The 18,864-nt window shown below is 37.6% G+C and overlaps 2 protein-coding genes across 4 annotated transcripts; one reads left to right on the forward strand and one right to left on the reverse strand.

The window, feature by feature from the left end:
* Nucleotides 1-654: 654 nt before the first annotated feature.
* On the reverse strand, nucleotides 655-4,134 carry LOC117627877 (scarecrow-like protein 22). Of its 2 annotated transcripts, XM_034360150.1 has the most exons (2): nucleotides 3,541-4,131; nucleotides 655-3,413 (listed from the first exon to the last, which is right to left on the reverse strand). In XM_034360150.1, exon 2 carries the CDS (start codon nucleotides 3,310-3,312, stop codon nucleotides 1,048-1,050), a length of 2,265 nt encoding a protein of 754 aa, XP_034216041.1. In that variant the 5' UTR covers nucleotides 3,313-3,413; nucleotides 3,541-4,131; the 3' UTR covers nucleotides 655-1,047. The 2 variants fall into 2 exon arrangements, with proteins under 2 accessions (XP_034216041.1, XP_034216040.1); XM_034360149.1 differs by having other exon boundaries at nucleotides 655-4,134.
* Nucleotides 4,135-14,128: 9,994 nt separating this feature from the next.
* Nucleotides 14,129-16,128, forward strand: LOC117628385 (autophagy-related protein 8f). Of its 2 annotated transcripts, none has more exons than XM_034360818.1 (6): nucleotides 14,129-14,266; nucleotides 14,611-14,648; nucleotides 14,760-14,815; nucleotides 15,140-15,192; nucleotides 15,511-15,629; nucleotides 15,726-16,128. In XM_034360818.1, the coding sequence occupies exons 2-6, from the start codon at nucleotides 14,612-14,614 to the stop codon at nucleotides 15,827-15,829; spliced, it is 369 nt and encodes a 122-aa protein (XP_034216709.1). In that variant the 5' UTR covers nucleotides 14,129-14,266; nucleotide 14,611; the 3' UTR covers nucleotides 15,830-16,128. The 2 variants fall into 2 exon arrangements, with proteins under 2 accessions (XP_034216709.1, XP_034216708.1); XM_034360817.1 differs by having other exon boundaries at nucleotides 14,131-14,266; nucleotides 14,607-14,648.
* The last annotated feature ends 2,736 nt before the right edge of the window (nucleotides 16,129-18,864 follow it).

Raw genomic sequence — 18,864 nt, forward strand, 5'->3', positions numbered from 1 at the left:
GAGACTAGAAAAGGGCCAAAAAGAGATCATATCATCCTAGTCCTAGCACTCAAAGCACAACTAATTGCCCGTTTGGTATGCCTATTTGGAGTCAAAAACACTTTCTTCAAAATCTTTGGCTACACAACCCGTTCCTAAGACCATGAAACACCCAAGACCAAGCTTTCTTCCTCTTTTTCTTCTTTTTGGTTTTTAAATCTCCAGTAACTAGGTTAGTTGTTCCAAAATTGTGTGCAGCAGTATCACTATAAGTTGTTCGGTTCCTAGTGACAGGAGTGTGATGAATCACTTTAATCCTAGTTACCATGAGAACTGCTAGAAATACTTCATTTGGGTGGTACTAACTGCTAAGTCGAATCACAGAGAACTAGTTTCAATTCAACATACTAAGGAGCAAAAGAGTGCAAGAAACCCTATGTTAAAAGAAACATAACAAGGTGTCAAATGAGAGGTGCATTCTCAACATGATGTGCAAGTTCAGAATTCATGCATCAAGTTAGCAAGAATGAACTTCTATCTATAAAACCCAGCAGAAAATCTGGCAGTCAATTTATATATAAGTGAACTTCTATCGATAAAACCATTAAATTAGCAAGCAAATGAACTACTCTCTAAAACCAACAGAACGAACGTCAATCTAGAAAACTCGCAAAATGAATTAAAATCCGGTAAGTTGTTTTTCCATTTATAGTTCATTTGTTGCCAAGTATACAACATATTATAACCACCTTAACCAGAAGAAAATGCAGCTTTCCTATTTAAACATTGAAGTACCGTAGCACCAATATCCATGTTCAAAAGAAATACGACTCTACTAGGCTTCCCTGTTAGACGATTTGTTGAAATACTAGTCTGTCTAGACTAGATACACAATAAGCAAAGGAGACTCACAAACGTGACAATTCACAAGGATTAAGTCATAACAGAGGCGCCAAGAACGTAGTTCAATATTTATTGACATATTATCAGAGTAGACTAAGCTGGACCTCTGCGATAAATTGTGAGTTGCAAAAAACCAACCTCCCCTGCTTGTCAAAATGCTGCTCCTCAGCACCTCCAGGCTGAAGCGGAGATGAGCTCTCGACGCTGCCAGCATAGAACAAGTGACTCTTGACGCTTCTCCACATGAAATCCCCTTGCTGGAGTCCTCTTCACCACACATTCTGCCTGCGTTTCAGTAAAGTTACTGAAGGGTACAGGGGTGAAACCGGCAGAGGCAAAAAGCGTTTTCCAAAGGGGCATTTTGTCCGGGGCTCGAAGACGCCCTAGAACAGTGCTCTCAATCTTCGGCTGAAGGAGGAACCTCTCAATCTTGTTCACAGCATCTGAGGTCACATTAACCGCATCAAGAGATTCCAAAAGGTTTATGTAGGACTGGAGGGCCTGCAGAATGTGCTGCGGGAATGGAAGGTCACTTCTATCACACCCTCTATCCAAGGACACCATAATTTTGGGAGACAGCTGCTTCACAAAGCGAAGGAGATTGGGCAACGCAGCCGGTTGATTTGAAGTAGACCAAATGGGGAAATTCACAGCAACTGTCTCATTATCGTTGGCTCGAAAAATGGGCAGGGAGTAAGAGCTCGTGTCCAGAGAATCAAAGTTAACCACTTCAAGCTCAAAACTTATCCCAATCTCATTGGCAAATTGGGTTAGATTATCACGCATAAGCCCGAGCTCAACCGGGTGGTGAGTCGAAGGAGAGGCAAATGCAGTGATTCTGAGTGAAGGGGCAGTAGCTCCCCTATTCCTGACAGGAAGCTCCTGCATAAAGGAAGCCCAATGAGCACCAAACCCAATATCAAAATCAACAATGTGAATCTGATCTGTGTCTGAGACGGCCTCAAGAAGAGCCTGGTTGCAGGTGAAATTGACAAACTGAATGAGTGGAGAAACTTCAGAGAACACTTTGTAAGCACCCATTTTGAAGATGACATCAAATGGGGTTGGGGTTCTTGGTGGAGGAGAGGTAGCTGGATTGTTCATGAGGAGGAGGAGTTGCAAAGCCTCCTTGAAATAGAAAGCAGCCCTCTGAAGGGGCTTTCCAACAGGGGAAAGCTGGTGATTGAGCCGCGCCAATATCCCTTGCGCGTGTGAAAAGTTCCCAGTCCCTACCAGCTCTGCGGCCTTATAGAGCTGGTCGAGCAAAGTATGCTGGAGCTGTTGCTGGTGAGCCATTTCTTCACCATGGCCCACCGCAACCTTCGGCTTCGGCACCATCAATGGCTTCTGCGGAACATGATGCTGCTGAGGCAGAAATTGCAGGCCTTGAGGATACCCAAATTGCTGCTGCTGCTGCTGCTGATGTTTTCTCAGCAAAAACTCATGACCCGGATCAGAAAACTGAACTTTTTGGATCTGATGCGAGCCAGGGTCTACAATTCCACCCGAGTTGTGGCGCTTGGCCTGGGACTGAAGCAGGTGGTGTTGTTCTTGCTGGGCATAAGCCAGTGGCATAAAAAAGTTTGGATTTTGAGAAAGCTGAGACTGCTGATTCTGGTTGTTCACGAACAGCTGTGGGTTCAGAATCTGAGGCTTCTCATCTGGGCTGCTCTCAAACTGTTGCTGCTGGTAAACCACATGACCAAGAGGCAAAGAAACAGGAAGAGCCATAGTGTTTGATGAATTAAAGAAAATGGGGTTTTGAATGTTGCAATTGACACTGTTGCCCCCACCATTGTTGTTGTTGTGCATGAACCCAACATTTGAAACCTTGTAATTTAGCAACCCCGAAGAGCCAGGCACAAAACCCACCTTCCCATTACTGCTATTATTGCCGTTGCTCACAAACCCAGAACTGGAAAACCCGAAATTCGGCCCCGAAACGCTCGTGCCCGAAACGCTGCTTCCGATTAGGTCGAAACCCGGGCCCTGATCGACGATTCCCAAACCGGCATTGCCGTCAAAATCAAGAGGGTTGCTGTTGTTGTTGCTGCCGTTCTGGTTCCCGCTCTGCAGGAGCTGCTTGAGCCCAAACGACGTGTCGTCCACATCCCCAGCGATCCACCGGAGAAGTGACTGGTCTTGACCCGGAGACGCCGCCGTTCCGGAGAGCATGGTCTCCCAGTCCTCCAACCCACCAAGCCCAAGCCCGCATCTCTCGACGCCTCCTGATCCAGTCACGGCCTCCAACCCGCCGCTCGGAATCGATTGAAGCTCGCAGGCCCACTCGTCTTTGGTCGACGCGGGTCCTACCGGAGGCGATGTCTCCGCCGCCAGCGGCGTCGTTTTGTCACCCCCACCACCGCCGCCGCCGTTGAAAGACGAAGAGAGAGTCGATGCAGAAGTGGGTGGGCTCGGGCTTCTTCTCATATGAAGAACAGAGTTGGGTTCGCTGCTCACAAAGCTGTTGTTGTAGAAAAAGCAGTCGTCTTTCTGGCTCAAGTACTTGTTGCTGTTGTTGTTGATGTTGTCTGTGAAAATTGAAGCTAAGCTTGTATTTGCGATTTCTAAGACCCCCTTCCCTTGCTGAAAATGAAAGGGCATCCCTCTTGCATAAATATCACAAACCCAAAAATTAAAATTAAAAAAAGCTCAAACCTTTGGAAAGATCAAACCAAGTTGCAGAAGATTTGCTCAGGGAAACAAGAACAAGAGGCAGAGCAATGGGTTAAGCTCAGAAAATGGGTTCTTTTTAGATTTGTGCAGAAAAAGCTCTTCGTTTTTCTTCTGAGTCTTCCTCAAATTCACACCCACCATCCACTCTTTGCATGCCATGAAATCTTTTCAGCTCAAACTAAACAAACCCATTTCAAAAAATTGATTCTTTCTTTTCTGTAGCTCACCATTACTGAACAAGTTCTCTGTCTTCCTTCTCAGTTCCATCATATCTTACTTTACTATTTGCCAGAGTTCCATTTCATCTCTCTCTCTCTTCTCTTTCTCTCTCTCCTTCTCTCTCTCTCTCTAGACTTAGCAGCTGTTGTTGTTGTTGTTGTGGGTAGAGGTGGTGGTGTTGTTGTTTCTTCTAATCTCTTCTTCTACCCTTGTGTCGCAGCAGAGAGTACTCTGTACCCTTCCCTGTTCTGCCATGGATGCGTGCATCATAAAAAAGGTAATAAAGTGTGCTCTCCCTCCTCACCATCTCTCTCTAGTCCCTATCTCTTTCTCTCTCTACAATTTTTATTTTTATTTTTTTTCCATTCTCTTTTTATTTTTTTGCTTTTTTTTTTCTTTCTTCTGAACCAATTTATCTCTCCCTCTCTCTTTCTCTGTTATATTGCTGGGTTTCTGTCACCTCCGCATAGTGGTCACGGCATTGTCTTTACCTTATTTTACGAAGGGTAAATGGGCGCTCTGCTTTTTGATAAAAGGGCACCCCGGATATTAAATTACATTATAGGCCATGTCAGATCCTGTCTTTCCTTGCATAGATAGATACAGTACAACTATTCATGTTTCCTTTTTGCCACAGGCACAACTATTCATGTTCAAAGTTCAATCCAACTATCCATTCCTGTTTCCTTTTTGACAGATTCAATTAGATCTTCAAATCTTAAAAAACCATGTTTAAATCGGGTAATGAATTTACACAAACCAGTTCTTTGGTTCATTGGTGAAAGTGGTCACATCTTCATCCCGAATTCACATTTGTTAAAAAGGGTAAAATTGTCAATTTAACAGCTACAATTATGCTTCTAAAATGCTCTTGGTAAAACTATAGAGAGCATAAATTTTAAAATATAAATTCAAATACATAACCTTAAGTGCAAAGATAACTGCTCTTAACCAATTGAGTTTTTTTTTTTTTTTTTTGATAAGAAAAAAGAAAGTTACAAACAGAAACCACGCGGGCACGCAGGCCCAAACAGGTCGAAGAATTGAGTTACAAACTCCTTACAATAATATGTTTTTTTTAATTATTATTAATAAATCTACTTTTGGTGCATTCATCTTTATATGAAGGAAGCACCAACTTCACTCAATTACAAGAGACATCGTGGAAAAAAAAAAAGTCAAGGAAAATAACCTATGAGGTTCTTCCTCAATTTATAGAAATATAGAGCAATTAAAAGTAAATTCATCTAACAATTGAGTCATTGTGTTTACATTCACGATACCTTTACTGACAAGAATAGTCTCAAAGTTGTTGAGCAATTAAGAGCAAATTCAACTAACAAATGAGCCACTATGCTTACATGCACAATACCTTTACTGACAAGCATAGACTCAAAATCGTCTAGCAATTAAGAGCAAATCCAACTAACAAATGAGGCACTGTTTTTACATACACGATACCTTTACTGACAAGAGTAGACTCAAAATCGTCTAGTAATTAAGAGCAAATCTAGCTAACAAATGAGCCACTGTGCTTACATGCACGATACCTTTACTAACAAGAGTAGACTCAAAATTGCCAAGCAATTAAGAGCAAATTCGACTAACAACTGAGCCACTGTGCTTACATTCACAATACCTTTACTAACAAGAGTATGCTAAAAAATGTTGAGCAATTAAGAGCAAATCTAGCTAAAAAATGAGCCAATATGTTTACATGCACAATACCTTTACTGACAAGCATAGACTTAAAATTGTCGAGCAACTAAAAGCAAATCCAGCAAAAAAATGAGCCACTTAGCTTACATGCACGATACTTTTACTAATAATAGTGTACTCAAAATCGTCGAGCAATTAAGAGCAAATCCGGCTAAAAAAAGTAGCCAATATGTTTACATGCACAATACCTTTATTGACAAGCTTAGACTCAAAATTGTCGAGCAATTAAGAGCAAATTCAGCTAACAAATGAGCCATTGTGCTTACATACATTATATTTTAACCGATAAAAGTAGACTCAAAATCGCCAAGCAATTAAGAGCAAATTCGACTAACAAATGAGCCACTGTGCTTACATGCACAATACCTTGCTGACAAGAATAGACTTAAATCGTCAAACAATTAAGAGCAAATCTAGATAACAAATGAGCCACCTTACACGCACGACGCCTTAGTAACAAGAGTAGACCCAAATCGTTAAGCAATTAAGAGCAAATCTAGCTAACAAATGAGCCATTTTGTTTACATGCACGATACATTTCCTGACAAAAGTAAACTCAAAATCGTCGAGCAATAAAAGAAAATCTAGCTAACAAATGAGCCATTTTGTTTACATGCACGATACATTTCCTGACAAGAATTGACTCAAAATCGTCGAGCAATTAAGAGTGAATCCAGCTAATAAATGAGCCACCGAGTTTACATGCACGATACCTCTATTGAAAATAGTAGACTCAAAATCGTCGTTTTGCAACGACGTCACATGCACTCATCTTATGCTTGGTATATTTCTTAAATGAGCAGAACACTTTTCTTTAATATCTCTTATTCAAATTTGTGATTGAATTTTATGAATGAAATTACAATTATAGTCCATGTAGTTTTGCGAATCGTTCACTTGAAGACTTATAGTTTCAAATTAGGTAATTGTAGTCCTATAAATTTCTTAATATTACAATTAAGGACATTCATCAAATAAAAACATAGAAGTTTAAGTTTTTATCATGTGATAAACATATGGAGGGGTAGAGTCAACTTTTTTTGAGGTATAATCCTTCAATTCGCACGTCAAAGTCGCGTGATAAAACACATAGAGGGGAAAACTCAACTTTTTCGATTTGCACCTTAGAATCCCTAACTTTACTATGAAAATTCTTAAAACCCTAACAAATTGTTGTTAATGGCGGCAACCTAGCATTTTGGTTTAAACCACACTCTAAAAGGTAAATTTCCCCCCTCTTTTTTTTTTTTTTTTTGGTTACATTGGAGTTCAACCTTGAGGTTCGAACCGGTGTGCGATGAGGAAAGGGGTAAATTTTTCCCTTTCAGTGTTTATTAACGTTAAAAAAAAGATCAAGTTTCGTTTATTGATTTAACATATTGTCCTCAATGGGAATCTTAAACAAACTATAGCATTTATATTGCTAAAATTGAAATCACATGTCCTTCAAGTGAGAAATCGGCAAAACTACATGGACTATAAATATAATTTGGCGAATATGTGGTGGTTTAGTAGAAAATCACTACTAGCTAAAATATACTTTTAATTTGGGCAACCATTACACAAAACTACACACTAGCTAAGGAAAATTATAATTTGTAAGGTCGAAACTATAGCTTGAAGAGGTGGTGGTGGGAGGGGTTCGCGGTGGCCATGGGTGGGGGGAAGCCACTATCCCTTATTTTTTTTCAAAATTTTGTATCTTGTGATGTAAACTTGACCCTTTGTTGAGTTGTTGAAGCCACTCTCTCATTTCAAGCAGATACGCATGGCTCATGACTCACCAAGTTTTCCTCCTCAAGTACTATATTTTCAAATTAAAAGCTCGTTAACACAAATATATATATATATATACCTAACAAACACACAAAAATGAAAAACCCCTCATCAAAATGATAGTTAAATAAAAATAAAGATATTATGAACTTTTGATTTTATTGTGGGCTATAAAATATGAATTTCAAGCACCACCCTCAAAGATAAAGTTAGAAGAAGTGTACTATATTTATTTATGATATCAATCACCTACGAATCTATGATATACGGGTAACTACAAACATGTTCAAAATTTATGTTAAAACCTAATCTTCGAAGAGGTTTAGGCCCCATTTGGGATTTTTTTTTTTTTTTTTTTGGGGTCAAAAACATGCTTCACTTTAAAGTTAAGCAGTTTAAGGTGTTCAGTAAAAATAAAATATCTTGATTATTTTATAATTAATGATCTTTTGACAGCAGTTTTTAAAAACAAACTCTGGGTTTCTTTTCAAAGTTGGTTTCAAAAAAAGCAGAGATGAACATTTAATAATTCTTTTTAATCCCAAAATACCATCAATAATTTTTAAAAATGACATCACCCCCACCTCCACATTCAAACTATACCATCACCTCCTCCACCACCACCTCCACATATACCACCATCATGTCGCCACAACCACTACCACCTACTCCTCATTAACCTCCAGTATCCCCACCATCACCACTACCACAACCACCACCTCCACCTTCATCACCACCACCACCACCACCACATCCACCACTACCACCACATGATTAACGCATAACACTTTCAACATCATGTCTATTTTAGTCATTATTCACAATTACAACTGTTTTATATTAAAATTTACCAAACAGTTTTGACAAGTTTTGTGTACTAACAACACTTTAAAAATATTGTTTAGCTACTTTACTTTACAGCTAATTATTTTCAAAGCATAGCTGAAGCAACTTAGCAATCCCAAACTGACCCTTAGAGGGTTAATTGAGCCAAAATGACTTTTATCATGCATTAGATTATTGAAAAATAATTGCACAGACCAGTGATTTTAGATTTTGAGTCCTCATGACATCTTAGTAACCATTTTTTTTTCCTATAGTTTTCATGTGTGTGGGAAACCCAATTTTCTTGTAGTTTAGATTACTGTTGGTATTCAAAATAAATAAAAAATAAAAAGCAAGAAAATGAAGTGAAACGACAGCGTATGAAGTTGCAAGAGAAGGTCAGTAACGTTAAAGCCCATATCACTTTTGCTTGTTTGGTATTGGGAACTGCGTGCGCAGTCCGCTGTCCGCTGTCCGCTACAAAGATCAGACAACGACCTCATGAAGACCAAAGAAAAGCCCAAGAAGATTATTTTCAACATCTTCCCCACTCGAAAACGACGACGTCAAAATGAGTGGTTCAGATTAAAAACACCAAAGACTCACGCGTTACATAACACGCTTTAATCGCAGCGAGTTGAATTCCGCATCGTAGCTCCGGGTGTGTTACGTGTAGATCAATCCGCGCGTGGGTCTATGCAGGCAGTCGTTGTTGGTCTTTGCTAAAAATGGCGGCGAGGTGATAAATTGATTTTCCGTTGTTTCACCTTTTTACCATACACAGTAACTCTGGCGGGAAGGGAAAGGTTGGTAAAGTTGTGGGACTCGTCTGTCATTTTGGAAAAAAGCTGTTTTGCTCTTTTTATTTTTATATTTGTTTTCTTCTTGTGGTCTGGTCCAGGTGAAAATAGTACTCCAGGTACAGCTTGGATCTGCTGCTCCGCACATATACAAGAAACTTTGAACCTAACCATTGAATTGAATGGATCATGTATTACTTTCATCTGCTTCTTTATTTTTGACTACTTTGACTTAGCATGATTAGAAAATACAAACTAATTATAACAGAGAGAATAAATAAATAAAAAAAATCGATTGCCACTCAGTACATCCGCAACTATTTCACAAAACTAATTCAATTAAAATAAATTCCTTCCATGGTTACAATTTAAGCTAGCTGCTAACTGTCCACAATCATAGCAGGTAAACAATTTTTTCAAAAAAGAGAAAGAAAGTTATGCATGATCTTTTTGACAGCTTTATTTTTTTTGGGTGGTCCGATTCTTTTACAACTTTATACATAAAAATAATAATACATAGAATTGTATCTATATCGGTAGTCACAACCTGCTGCCATATTTATAATTTATTATTTGTGCATGAGAAATTAATTTCTATCAATTGACAAGTGTCCACTCTATTATTTTCACCTTTCGAGACAGCTTCAGACTAAAAGTAAATAGATCTTAGAACCAGAGCAGTCCAGGCTTAATTTGATTGTGTCATTTCATAAAATGACAAAATGCTTCTTTCAAAATTGATTCTTAGTGGATGATTCTATAGTTTTTGTATAGAATCGGCTACACCCGATCCCATTAACCTCACCTCATTCGACTTGGTAGCCCTAAAAATCCCTAATTTCTCAGCCATTGCTTTAAATTACAATGTAGAGTAGGCCTCACAAATGATTTTGATTTCTTGAAAGGACAGAAAAAATGAGATCCCTTTTCGGAAGCTCTATACTTAAATATTTAGGTTATGTAACTCGTGAAATTGAAATATATATATATACATATATGTAGATCGGTGCAATGTGATTACGTCCACAATGTTATCGTGAGTGTATGTCTTGAAAGTGACCAATGTACAATGTACATACGCACGAGGAGGCTTATACTGATTGTACTGATGATTGTACTGGTCAAAAACCATAGTCACAAGTTGTCATATTTGGAAGGAGAAGACTAATTTATAGGTCTTGGTCGGGCATGCATTATTGGATTCACACGGACACGGCTCTGTCAATGCAAAATTGAAATGCAACCCCATCAAACTATAAGCTCTGTCCGACACATGTACTGTGTACACCAAACGGCTTTGTTTAATTAACGTGATTTAGAGCATTTATCTTTGTATGCATATGAGGTCGTAGATTCGATTCCCATTTTTAATTATCGTATCAAACTGTTAACTGTTTTCCAATTGAACTTTTGAAAATGAACTTTCAAACACAAACACAAACCTTAGTTTGACTGTACTTTGTCTTTGATACAATACAGGCAAGTCTCTGTCCTTTGAATGCTTTCATTCTCTCAAAACAATAATAGAATCCATGAGACGAGAGGGGTTCATGGGGATTGCATGACTCCAAGACTTGAACAGCCTTGTCTATGTGCATTTGAGAAATAAAATAAATTTTTTGGGTATTTGTGTGGAAGGGATGAGAGGGGACATGCTTTGGTCTATCATGAAAACCATGATTTGGACATGTCAGGATATGGGGGCTTAGTTTATATACAGCCCCATGTGATCCCTAAGCCAAAAACCTTCCATTTTATCAAGTGGAAAGTGACACAACTAAATCCCTCTTTGCCCCACCAATGTTTTCTTTTCTTTCTTTTTCTGTATATTTTTAAATATATATTTTTCTCCTTAACTGTATATACAATTTGTTTGTTTTGTTTACCAAGAGCAGCAACTCATCAGGTCCCTCGCTCAGTCACTAGAAGGACATGTGATCTTTTCTTGGCACGCCTCAATGTGTGTTTGTGAAAGAAAATGAAAGAAACATGGTGAATTAAAATAAGAGTTGTAGTTTGACTAGCTCATCCTCATGACCCGATGTCTTGGAGAGAATTCAATCGAACCATCTAAATTGATAGATGTATTACCCAAAGAAAATTATAAAAATGGTTGTGTATATAGTCTTTATTACGTGTTACTCATGTGACGAGTCAACAATAAAATAATATATCGTTTTATTTAACGGCCATAATTATGAAGAGCTTCTCTCTTTATTCAAGTACAATTGAGAATGGTGGTGGTTGCCATCAGCCATGTTCTTTCCTCTACCCTCAAGGCAAGTTGTGCAACCTATTACAACATGAGGAAATTAATATTATCACGATTCTCCTACTTACCAAACAGAAGCATTTGAAGGATTAAGAAATTAAAAAGCAATGAAATTACACAAACAGTACGAAATAAACATGTTGTTGTGAACGTGGGCTGCTCAAGCAATGACAGCTCCTAGCTATGATTTGAGGACTTGAAAGTAAAGTATTGCTAACAAGTCTATAAACGGGGTCATTATTTTTGGAGGCCATTACTCCTCTTGTACTTTTCCTATTAATTTGACTCTTAAGAATTATTGTCCGTACTAAAAAGTCCAACCCCATGAAAAAAAAAAAATTACGTAACTTTAATGTGGACCAAGCCATATATAATCAATACACTACAAGAGTATGATGACGCGGTTTAATTTATTTACGTACTATATAGTGAATTTATTAATATGTTGTGCGCTCATATTATAATACGTGGATAAATTATACCACTAAACCGTATCAAAAAAAAGGAAGAGGAAACTTCAAACGTTGCAGAAGCCCAAAGTTCCAATGCTTACTTGGGTTTGGTTTTAGGAGCCCATATATTTTCTTGGAGAACACGTTCCGGTAAGGAGCTAGCTCAAAGAGCAATTTACATGAATGTTTAATTAAACCATCCAAACTAACCTCCATGAATGATGATGTATAACCACGGCAGTAATTCATATCTTTTGTTCAATCCTATGTACCCTCTCTACTTTATAAGCACCCTTACGTGTTACTCAGTAATTAGAGAATCCCTAACTGATTCGACAACCTTTATTAAGCTACTCCTGTTGGAGATGCTCTAATCTTTTAAACTATAAAGCCAAAAGCTTTTGTTTGCAATACAGATAACTTTATTTAGCTTTTTGAAGATGTAAAACTTTATGACTTTAATTGCAAGTTATAAAAACTTCTTCCATGCAACTTAAAGCTAAAAAAAAATTTCAATTACAAAACTGGGTGTGGACAAGTCCCAATGTTTAGAAAATTAAGGTTATTAGCTATACATAGGTCATATATTACTGTCTTTTTGTACACTTTATTGAATGATAAGTCATTAAGGTTAGGTGTTTGTCTGGTGGCCATGATTAAAAAGCAAATGATCACAAGTCATTGCAATCTAATTCATTTGCATATAGAATTGTAAAGTGGTTAAGCTAGCAGACAAGGTTTGCTTTTGGCTTGATTTTCTTGTTTGCTTAGGGTCCATTGTGCCTCTATCTCCTCCTCCTCTTTCATTGTCTTAGCTTAAGCTAAATGGTGGCTGCAAGCTATCAAAAGAAGTGCAAAGACCATGTGTTTCCCTCTAAAAAAAGAAATTTATCTTGTTTCAATTCAAGTCCCTGTCACTGAAACAAAAGTTTCCGGATGATGATTTGGTCATCTAGAAAAAAATATCATATTATTATGAGCTACTTCGTTAAATAGTATATAATATTTTGAATATAATTGATGTTTGGTTTTGATTTTGAAAGTTGTATGGTTGTTTTTTTATTTTTGAAAGAAAGTGATGAATTATATTGAAGCAAAATCACGATTATTTAAGATCACTTAATAAAACATCTTGAATGATATCGGGAGGATCCCCATATCAACAAAATAAGTCTGATCAAGATAAAGCATAACAAGCACGTCTATGAGCTACTTGATTAGTTTCACGAAAATTATGAACAATCTGGCACATGAGCCAAAAGAATTATGCAATCTTCAATAATTTATATTTTTTTTGTGCTATATTCAATCAAGTATATATTATATATGTCATGATTCATGATGATAATAGAGAGCTTGATGGCTGCATTTGACCTTGTTGCATGCCGATCAACGCAATGAAGTGTTGAGCAAGGTGTTTGACCTAAAAAAAAAAACCAATTGAATTGATATCCTAAGTCAAAAATGACTCTGCCCCTCCCCAAAGAATCGGTGGATTACTTTGAGATGAGATTTGGGGCCATATAGGACTTCGAAATCCCATAAGGTCAAATTTCCTTTACAAAATATTTAAAATTCAAGCTTGAAATATGAGAAATGTTACATCTGGGCAGCCCAAAGGCCCAAAGAAAGTTGAATTTGGGCTGAAGTGTTTTCAATAACAAAATCAAGAAAAACTGAAGGACCCATCAATTTTTATTTTTATTTTTTCCTTCTTAAGGGGTAAATTTGATACTCTAAATTTTACTAAGTGGGAAAAGATACTTGTGTTGAGTGCAAATAAAAGTACCTTTTAAAAGAGCTTTTTTTTTTATGTTACATACAGTTTATTGGATAAAATTGAACTAAAAATGTGGATAATCGAATTTAAATTTTTTTCAATTTTACCAATTTTTTCATGAACAATCCAGAAGAAAAAAAGAAACTTAAAAATTAAATATTTTACAGCTCAAAAATAAGATTTCCTTATATTTGTTAAATAAGTATATCCGATCATTAGCAATTTAAAGCAAAGATATTTTAACAAGAAGTGGAATTAGCATGCACTTCTTTTCTAAGCAGTTTGATAATGAGGAATCGTAGAGGCATATTCTAAGTTGTTATGATACCGTACTTCGCATTATATTAACAGCGGTGCAGGACCCATCTGAGCAACCGTTAGTTTCCATCGAGAAAACAATCTTCTAATCCAACGGTCCCAATTAAGGTAGCGGAGGACCATCAGCAAAGACTGTTTCATTTTTCTTCGGTAACCATCTCCAACACGGTTTCCCAACCAATCAGAGTGATCTGTGAGCAACGAAGCATACCTTCTAGGTGGGGCCTGTTTGTTTGGGGCGCAATCATAAACTTCGGCCACGTATGCATTAATTATGAGCGGACGGATAGACCCATAAAGAAACCTTCTTTTTCTAAAACATCCAATTCGTTTTAGAAATTATAGAAATTATTAAATTAATAGATAAATATCGTAAATTATATAATATAATTAATATATAAATAGGAAAAACCCAAAGCGAAGCCACCACTGTATTATCATCGTCAACCAAACCAAACCAAACCAAACCAAGCTCACGGGATTTCGTGGACTTTCTGATCAAGAAGCTCTCTTTTTGCTTTCCGGGTTCGTCTTCAGACTTCACGAGGTTCGATTTTCATCTGCTATTTCGTATTAACTCCCTTTCATTTTTGTACCTTGTTAATATAATCTGTTGATAATAACCCAGTAGTCTTTTGATGTCAGAATTGACTTCTGATTGTCTTTCTGTGTGTCAAAATCTGAGTTTTAGATGGTGAATTTCATGGGGGTTTGATTTTCAGTAATATTTTGTGTTTTTTTTTCTTTTTAATTTCAATATTTTATAATCCATGTGATCAAGGGTGTTAATTAAGAGATAAAGAAGATGTTGTTTACTTTTAACTTGTGTAATTGAACTGAATTGCTTTTGATTTTTACTTTTTGCTTCTGTTGTATGCTAATTTCAGGCAGAATGGCAAAGAGTTACTTCAAGCAAGAACATGATCTTGGTATGTAGTATTTTTCAGCCCAAAGAGTTGTTTTTATTACCTTGTCGAGTTTATTTAATAAAAGAACGTTAGTCAAAGAATTTTGATGTTTATGGTTTGTATTATTTTCAGAAAAGAGACGGGCAGAGGCTGCTAGGATCAGAGAGAAATACCCAGATAGAATTCCAGTAAGAATTTGAAATCCAAACTCAGTTATCCATTTTCAATTACTGCCCATGATGTGAAATACTTTCACATGATTTTGATGTAGTAAATTATTTGAATGGTTCTGTATTATTTGTATCTGGCACTAAATTTGCGTAAATTATTATGCTTGTCTGTTGTAATGAGATTGTATCAGCTAATAGAGCAGTTGATTTCAGATGTGTTAATAGTTTCCACAAGGATGTCAAGGATGCATTCTTTTTTGGAGTTCTACTTCCTTTAACTAAGTATCCTGATTTTGGATTTCTTACCCATGTTGTGTAAAATATTGATTTTATGATTTGAAGGTGATTGTGGAGAAGGCAGAAAGAAGTGATATCCCAAACATTGATAAGAAAAAGTAAGCTTTACTTTCTCTCTTGATCCCTGATATATAACATTGCTGCTTGTTGATTCCCTTTTTCTTGTTTTTCTTAGTTCAATTTCTAGCAAAGTTTACATCTTTCCAATTTAGGACCAAAGTTTAACCGGCCCTCTCTTTTCTCATAATTCTTCCAAAGCCTTAAGTTGGATGTTCTTTATTTGTTATGTTTAATATATCGTTATTGGTAAAATGGCGAAAATTTGGTTATGTTTGATTGCCTCTATATGATATTTCAACAACATCCGTTGCTTTTTGACTGTTTCTTTAACTATAAACGGAATCTGAAAATTACAGGTACCTTGTCCCAGCTGACCTAACTGTTGGACAATTCGTTTATGTTATCCGCAAAAGGATTAAGTTGAGTGCAGAGAAGGCTATCTTTATATTTGTGGACAATGTACTCCCACCAACAGGTAAATTCTTGTGAAATTGTCTTTTAGAGGATGGTGCCTTCTGCTTGGCCTTTTGATTGAACATGTCCCATCTATAATGTCTTCTGTCTTTTGCAGGTGCAATCATGTCTGCCATATATGAAGAGAAGAAGGATGAAGATGGGTTTCTCTACGTCACTTACAGTGGTGAGAACACTTTTGGTTATCAGGTTCCGCTGTAGCCCTCGATTAGTTGGATACCCGCCATCTTTCTTCCATTCCCAGCATACCTGATTTTATCGCTGTCATCTTCATTACCTTGTTCTGAATCCGATGCTTCTTTTATCATGCCTAGTTCATAAACACCTCTGTGGTGATAATGTGTATAGTCACATATTGTATATAATTTCTAAGCTCCGGTTTAACATTAAAGTTTCTTGCTTGTTGCTATTCATAATCATTCAATGAAGCTACCGGTTTATTGCCAGTTTTGGGTCATGGTTATGGGAAGCTGTGACTTTGACCAAACTTTTAATGCAAACCTTTCTTCGTGTTGCATCTTTTGACATGCCACAATGCATACTCATGTGCCTTATGACATAACGTTTGCTGCCTAGAACAGCAATCTCTGCATATTTTTGGGTGCCTTCACCGGCACTCACTGCCTGTTCATTGCTAGGAAGAATTGTCTAGACGGCCATGAAAAAGAAATAGAAATAGAGAAAAAAACAGAGTGATTTTCCCCCATTTCAACGCTTACATTTAAAGCTCTATCTCTTTCTGTCTCTCTCTCTCTCTCTCTCTCTCTCTCTCTCTCAAAGTTCAACGCCCAAAGATAAAGACACTGATTATTAAAAGGGGTCGCAAAAGTCATAAATGGGAGAGATTGAGCTGTGTATTTGTCATGGGCCGGATTAAATTTCTTTGGGTCTATGTGTCATGGGAGATTGATCAAACCCAAGCCTTGTACAACTTCTGTTGTTAATCTGATGAAGCTTTGGTTAGCTAAGAACTTTTATACTTCTATACGTCTATGTGCTATGCTAAGAGCACTTCCACTCCTATGAGCAAGGGCTGTCACTATTCACATGAATAGTGGCAGCCCTTGCAATTTTGTTTTCACCCTTTGAGTAATTTCACCCATTTGTCATGGCAAAAGGCAAAGGAAATGCAAGAGCTATTACTATTTACGTGAATAGTGTCAGCCCTTGCAATTTTGTTTTCACCAGCAATTCCACCCATTTGACATGGCAAAGGGCAAAGGAAAGGCAAGAGCTATTACTATTTACGTGAATAGTGGCAGCCCTTACAAAGGCTTGTGGCGTTTTCACCCATTGCCATGACAACCACTATTCACATGAGATATGATGAGTAATGGATCAAAGCAAATGATAGTTTTTTAGCTGCGAGCGGATGAGTGAGAAATGGAAGTGCCTTGTTAAGCGGCTCCTTCCTGCCCCTTACCCCTTGGTGTAAATTAGAGTTTTGGTGTGGGAAGTGAAGAATATGACAAAGTATTTATTTAAAAAAATTTAAAAAATTCTGAAAATTTTAGTATTTTTTTATATTATTATTTTTATTAAAAAAATTCGTTGCTAATGTCATCGCTGACGTCAGCAAACCCAAGCAATAGCCTAGGCTGTTTTTGCCTTTGGGCTAGCTCAATTTGCTAGGACCCAGCTGCTGCCTGGGCAGCTTAGGCCCACTGGAATGCCAACCTGCGATTTGGGCTCCCTCTTGCCCTGGCAAAGGCAACCGCTGAAGTTGCTCTTATGGGCTAGGGTAAGGGCAATTATTACTCATATGAGATATGCGGAGATGACTTTGTATGTAGTTTTTGGTGTGGGAAGTAAAGAATATGGCTAGGTATTTATTTTTTAAAAATCCAAATTTTTTGGTATTTTTTTTCCTTCTTTTTTTTTGGTTGCTGAAGCATCATGTCATTTTGCCCAAGCAGCAGCTCAGGCTGAACTTTCCAGTGGGCTTGCCCAGGTTGCTGGGGGCCCATTGTTTGCCCAGACTGGAACTCTTGCGCTGGAGTTGCCTTTGGGTGCTTGGGCCCCTTCTTGTCAAGGCTCCCCTTCAGCGGTGGAAGTGCTCTAAGAGCAGATAACTTGTAGATATTATATGTTTTTCTTTTTCTAGACACAATTTATTAATTGTTCGTTGGACTTGAGCTTCTGCTAGTTAAACTTGGAGATGACTTGTAGGTATGAAATTGTACTTTCCTAAACACACTTTCTTAATTGTTCATTAAACTCTTGAAACAAGCTAAATTTGTTACAAGCCAAGGGAAAAACTTTGAGAACTTAAGATACTTGTCAAAAGAAAAAGCTTGACTCCTTAAAATTGAGGAGAAACACCTCCTTAAAACAAATAGGATTCTGAGACTAGTCAATTTTATTTAATTTATTTAATTTTGAAATTCTTTTAACTTTCTTTGTTTTGGAATTTGAGAAGTGTCAAAATCTCAGGATGAGCTCCTTCTTTTTTGTTTTGAGGATATTTCCTATTGAGAGGGGTGACTACAAGGATGCTAGGACTTGAACCCAAGACCTTTCCTTTTGTTTTTTGGGGGGTGGGGGGGGAGGAGCAATTTCTCCAAACCACTACATTAGTAGGTCCTTTTATGAGGAGCTCCTCCTTAATTTTAAAGATACAAACTTTATCGTTTTGCTTGTGTAGATCGATGTTTCTTTGAGAAATAACTTTGTCAAATGGGTTATGCCTTGTTTGTGCTCAAAACTAGATGAACAAAAGTGGGCCCAAACTTAAAGATATGATGTGGTGTGATCTGCCTTCAGTAAGAGCTTTCCTTCGGTAGGCTGAAGGTTATCTACAATGAGAGAAATGGAAGAACAAGGAGTGAAACTTAAGGCACAAGTATGATACCGACCGAAGGCCCTCCAATACTAAAGTTAGTTGAAGGAGATATGAGTTCGTTATAGACAAGGCAATGTCATAAGTGTCAAGTAACTATTACCTTGTGCGCTAGGGGCAATGGGCTTTATTTATAGAGGTTTTGGGTGTCCTCTTGGCGTAAACTTTCGATGTGGGACTCATGGGAATAGCCTGGGGGGCTACCACATGTCCTATAGAGTATACCAATAAGGAACCCAATAGATTCTTGCAAGATACATTTTGGGAGGCTGAATCGGCAGGGGGTGACGAGTGCACTTGCCGACTATCGATTGTGAGCCTGCGAGACTAGGTCGGCCAGTGTAGAATCGGTAAGACACCCACCGCTCATAAGGCTGGGTTGGCCAGCTTGGGCTTC

This window comes from Prunus dulcis, chromosome 5 (assembly GCF_902201215.1).
Source record: "Prunus dulcis chromosome 5, ALMONDv2, whole genome shotgun sequence".
In the NCBI taxonomy this organism is placed as follows: Eukaryota; Viridiplantae; Streptophyta; class Magnoliopsida; order Rosales; family Rosaceae; genus Prunus; species Prunus dulcis.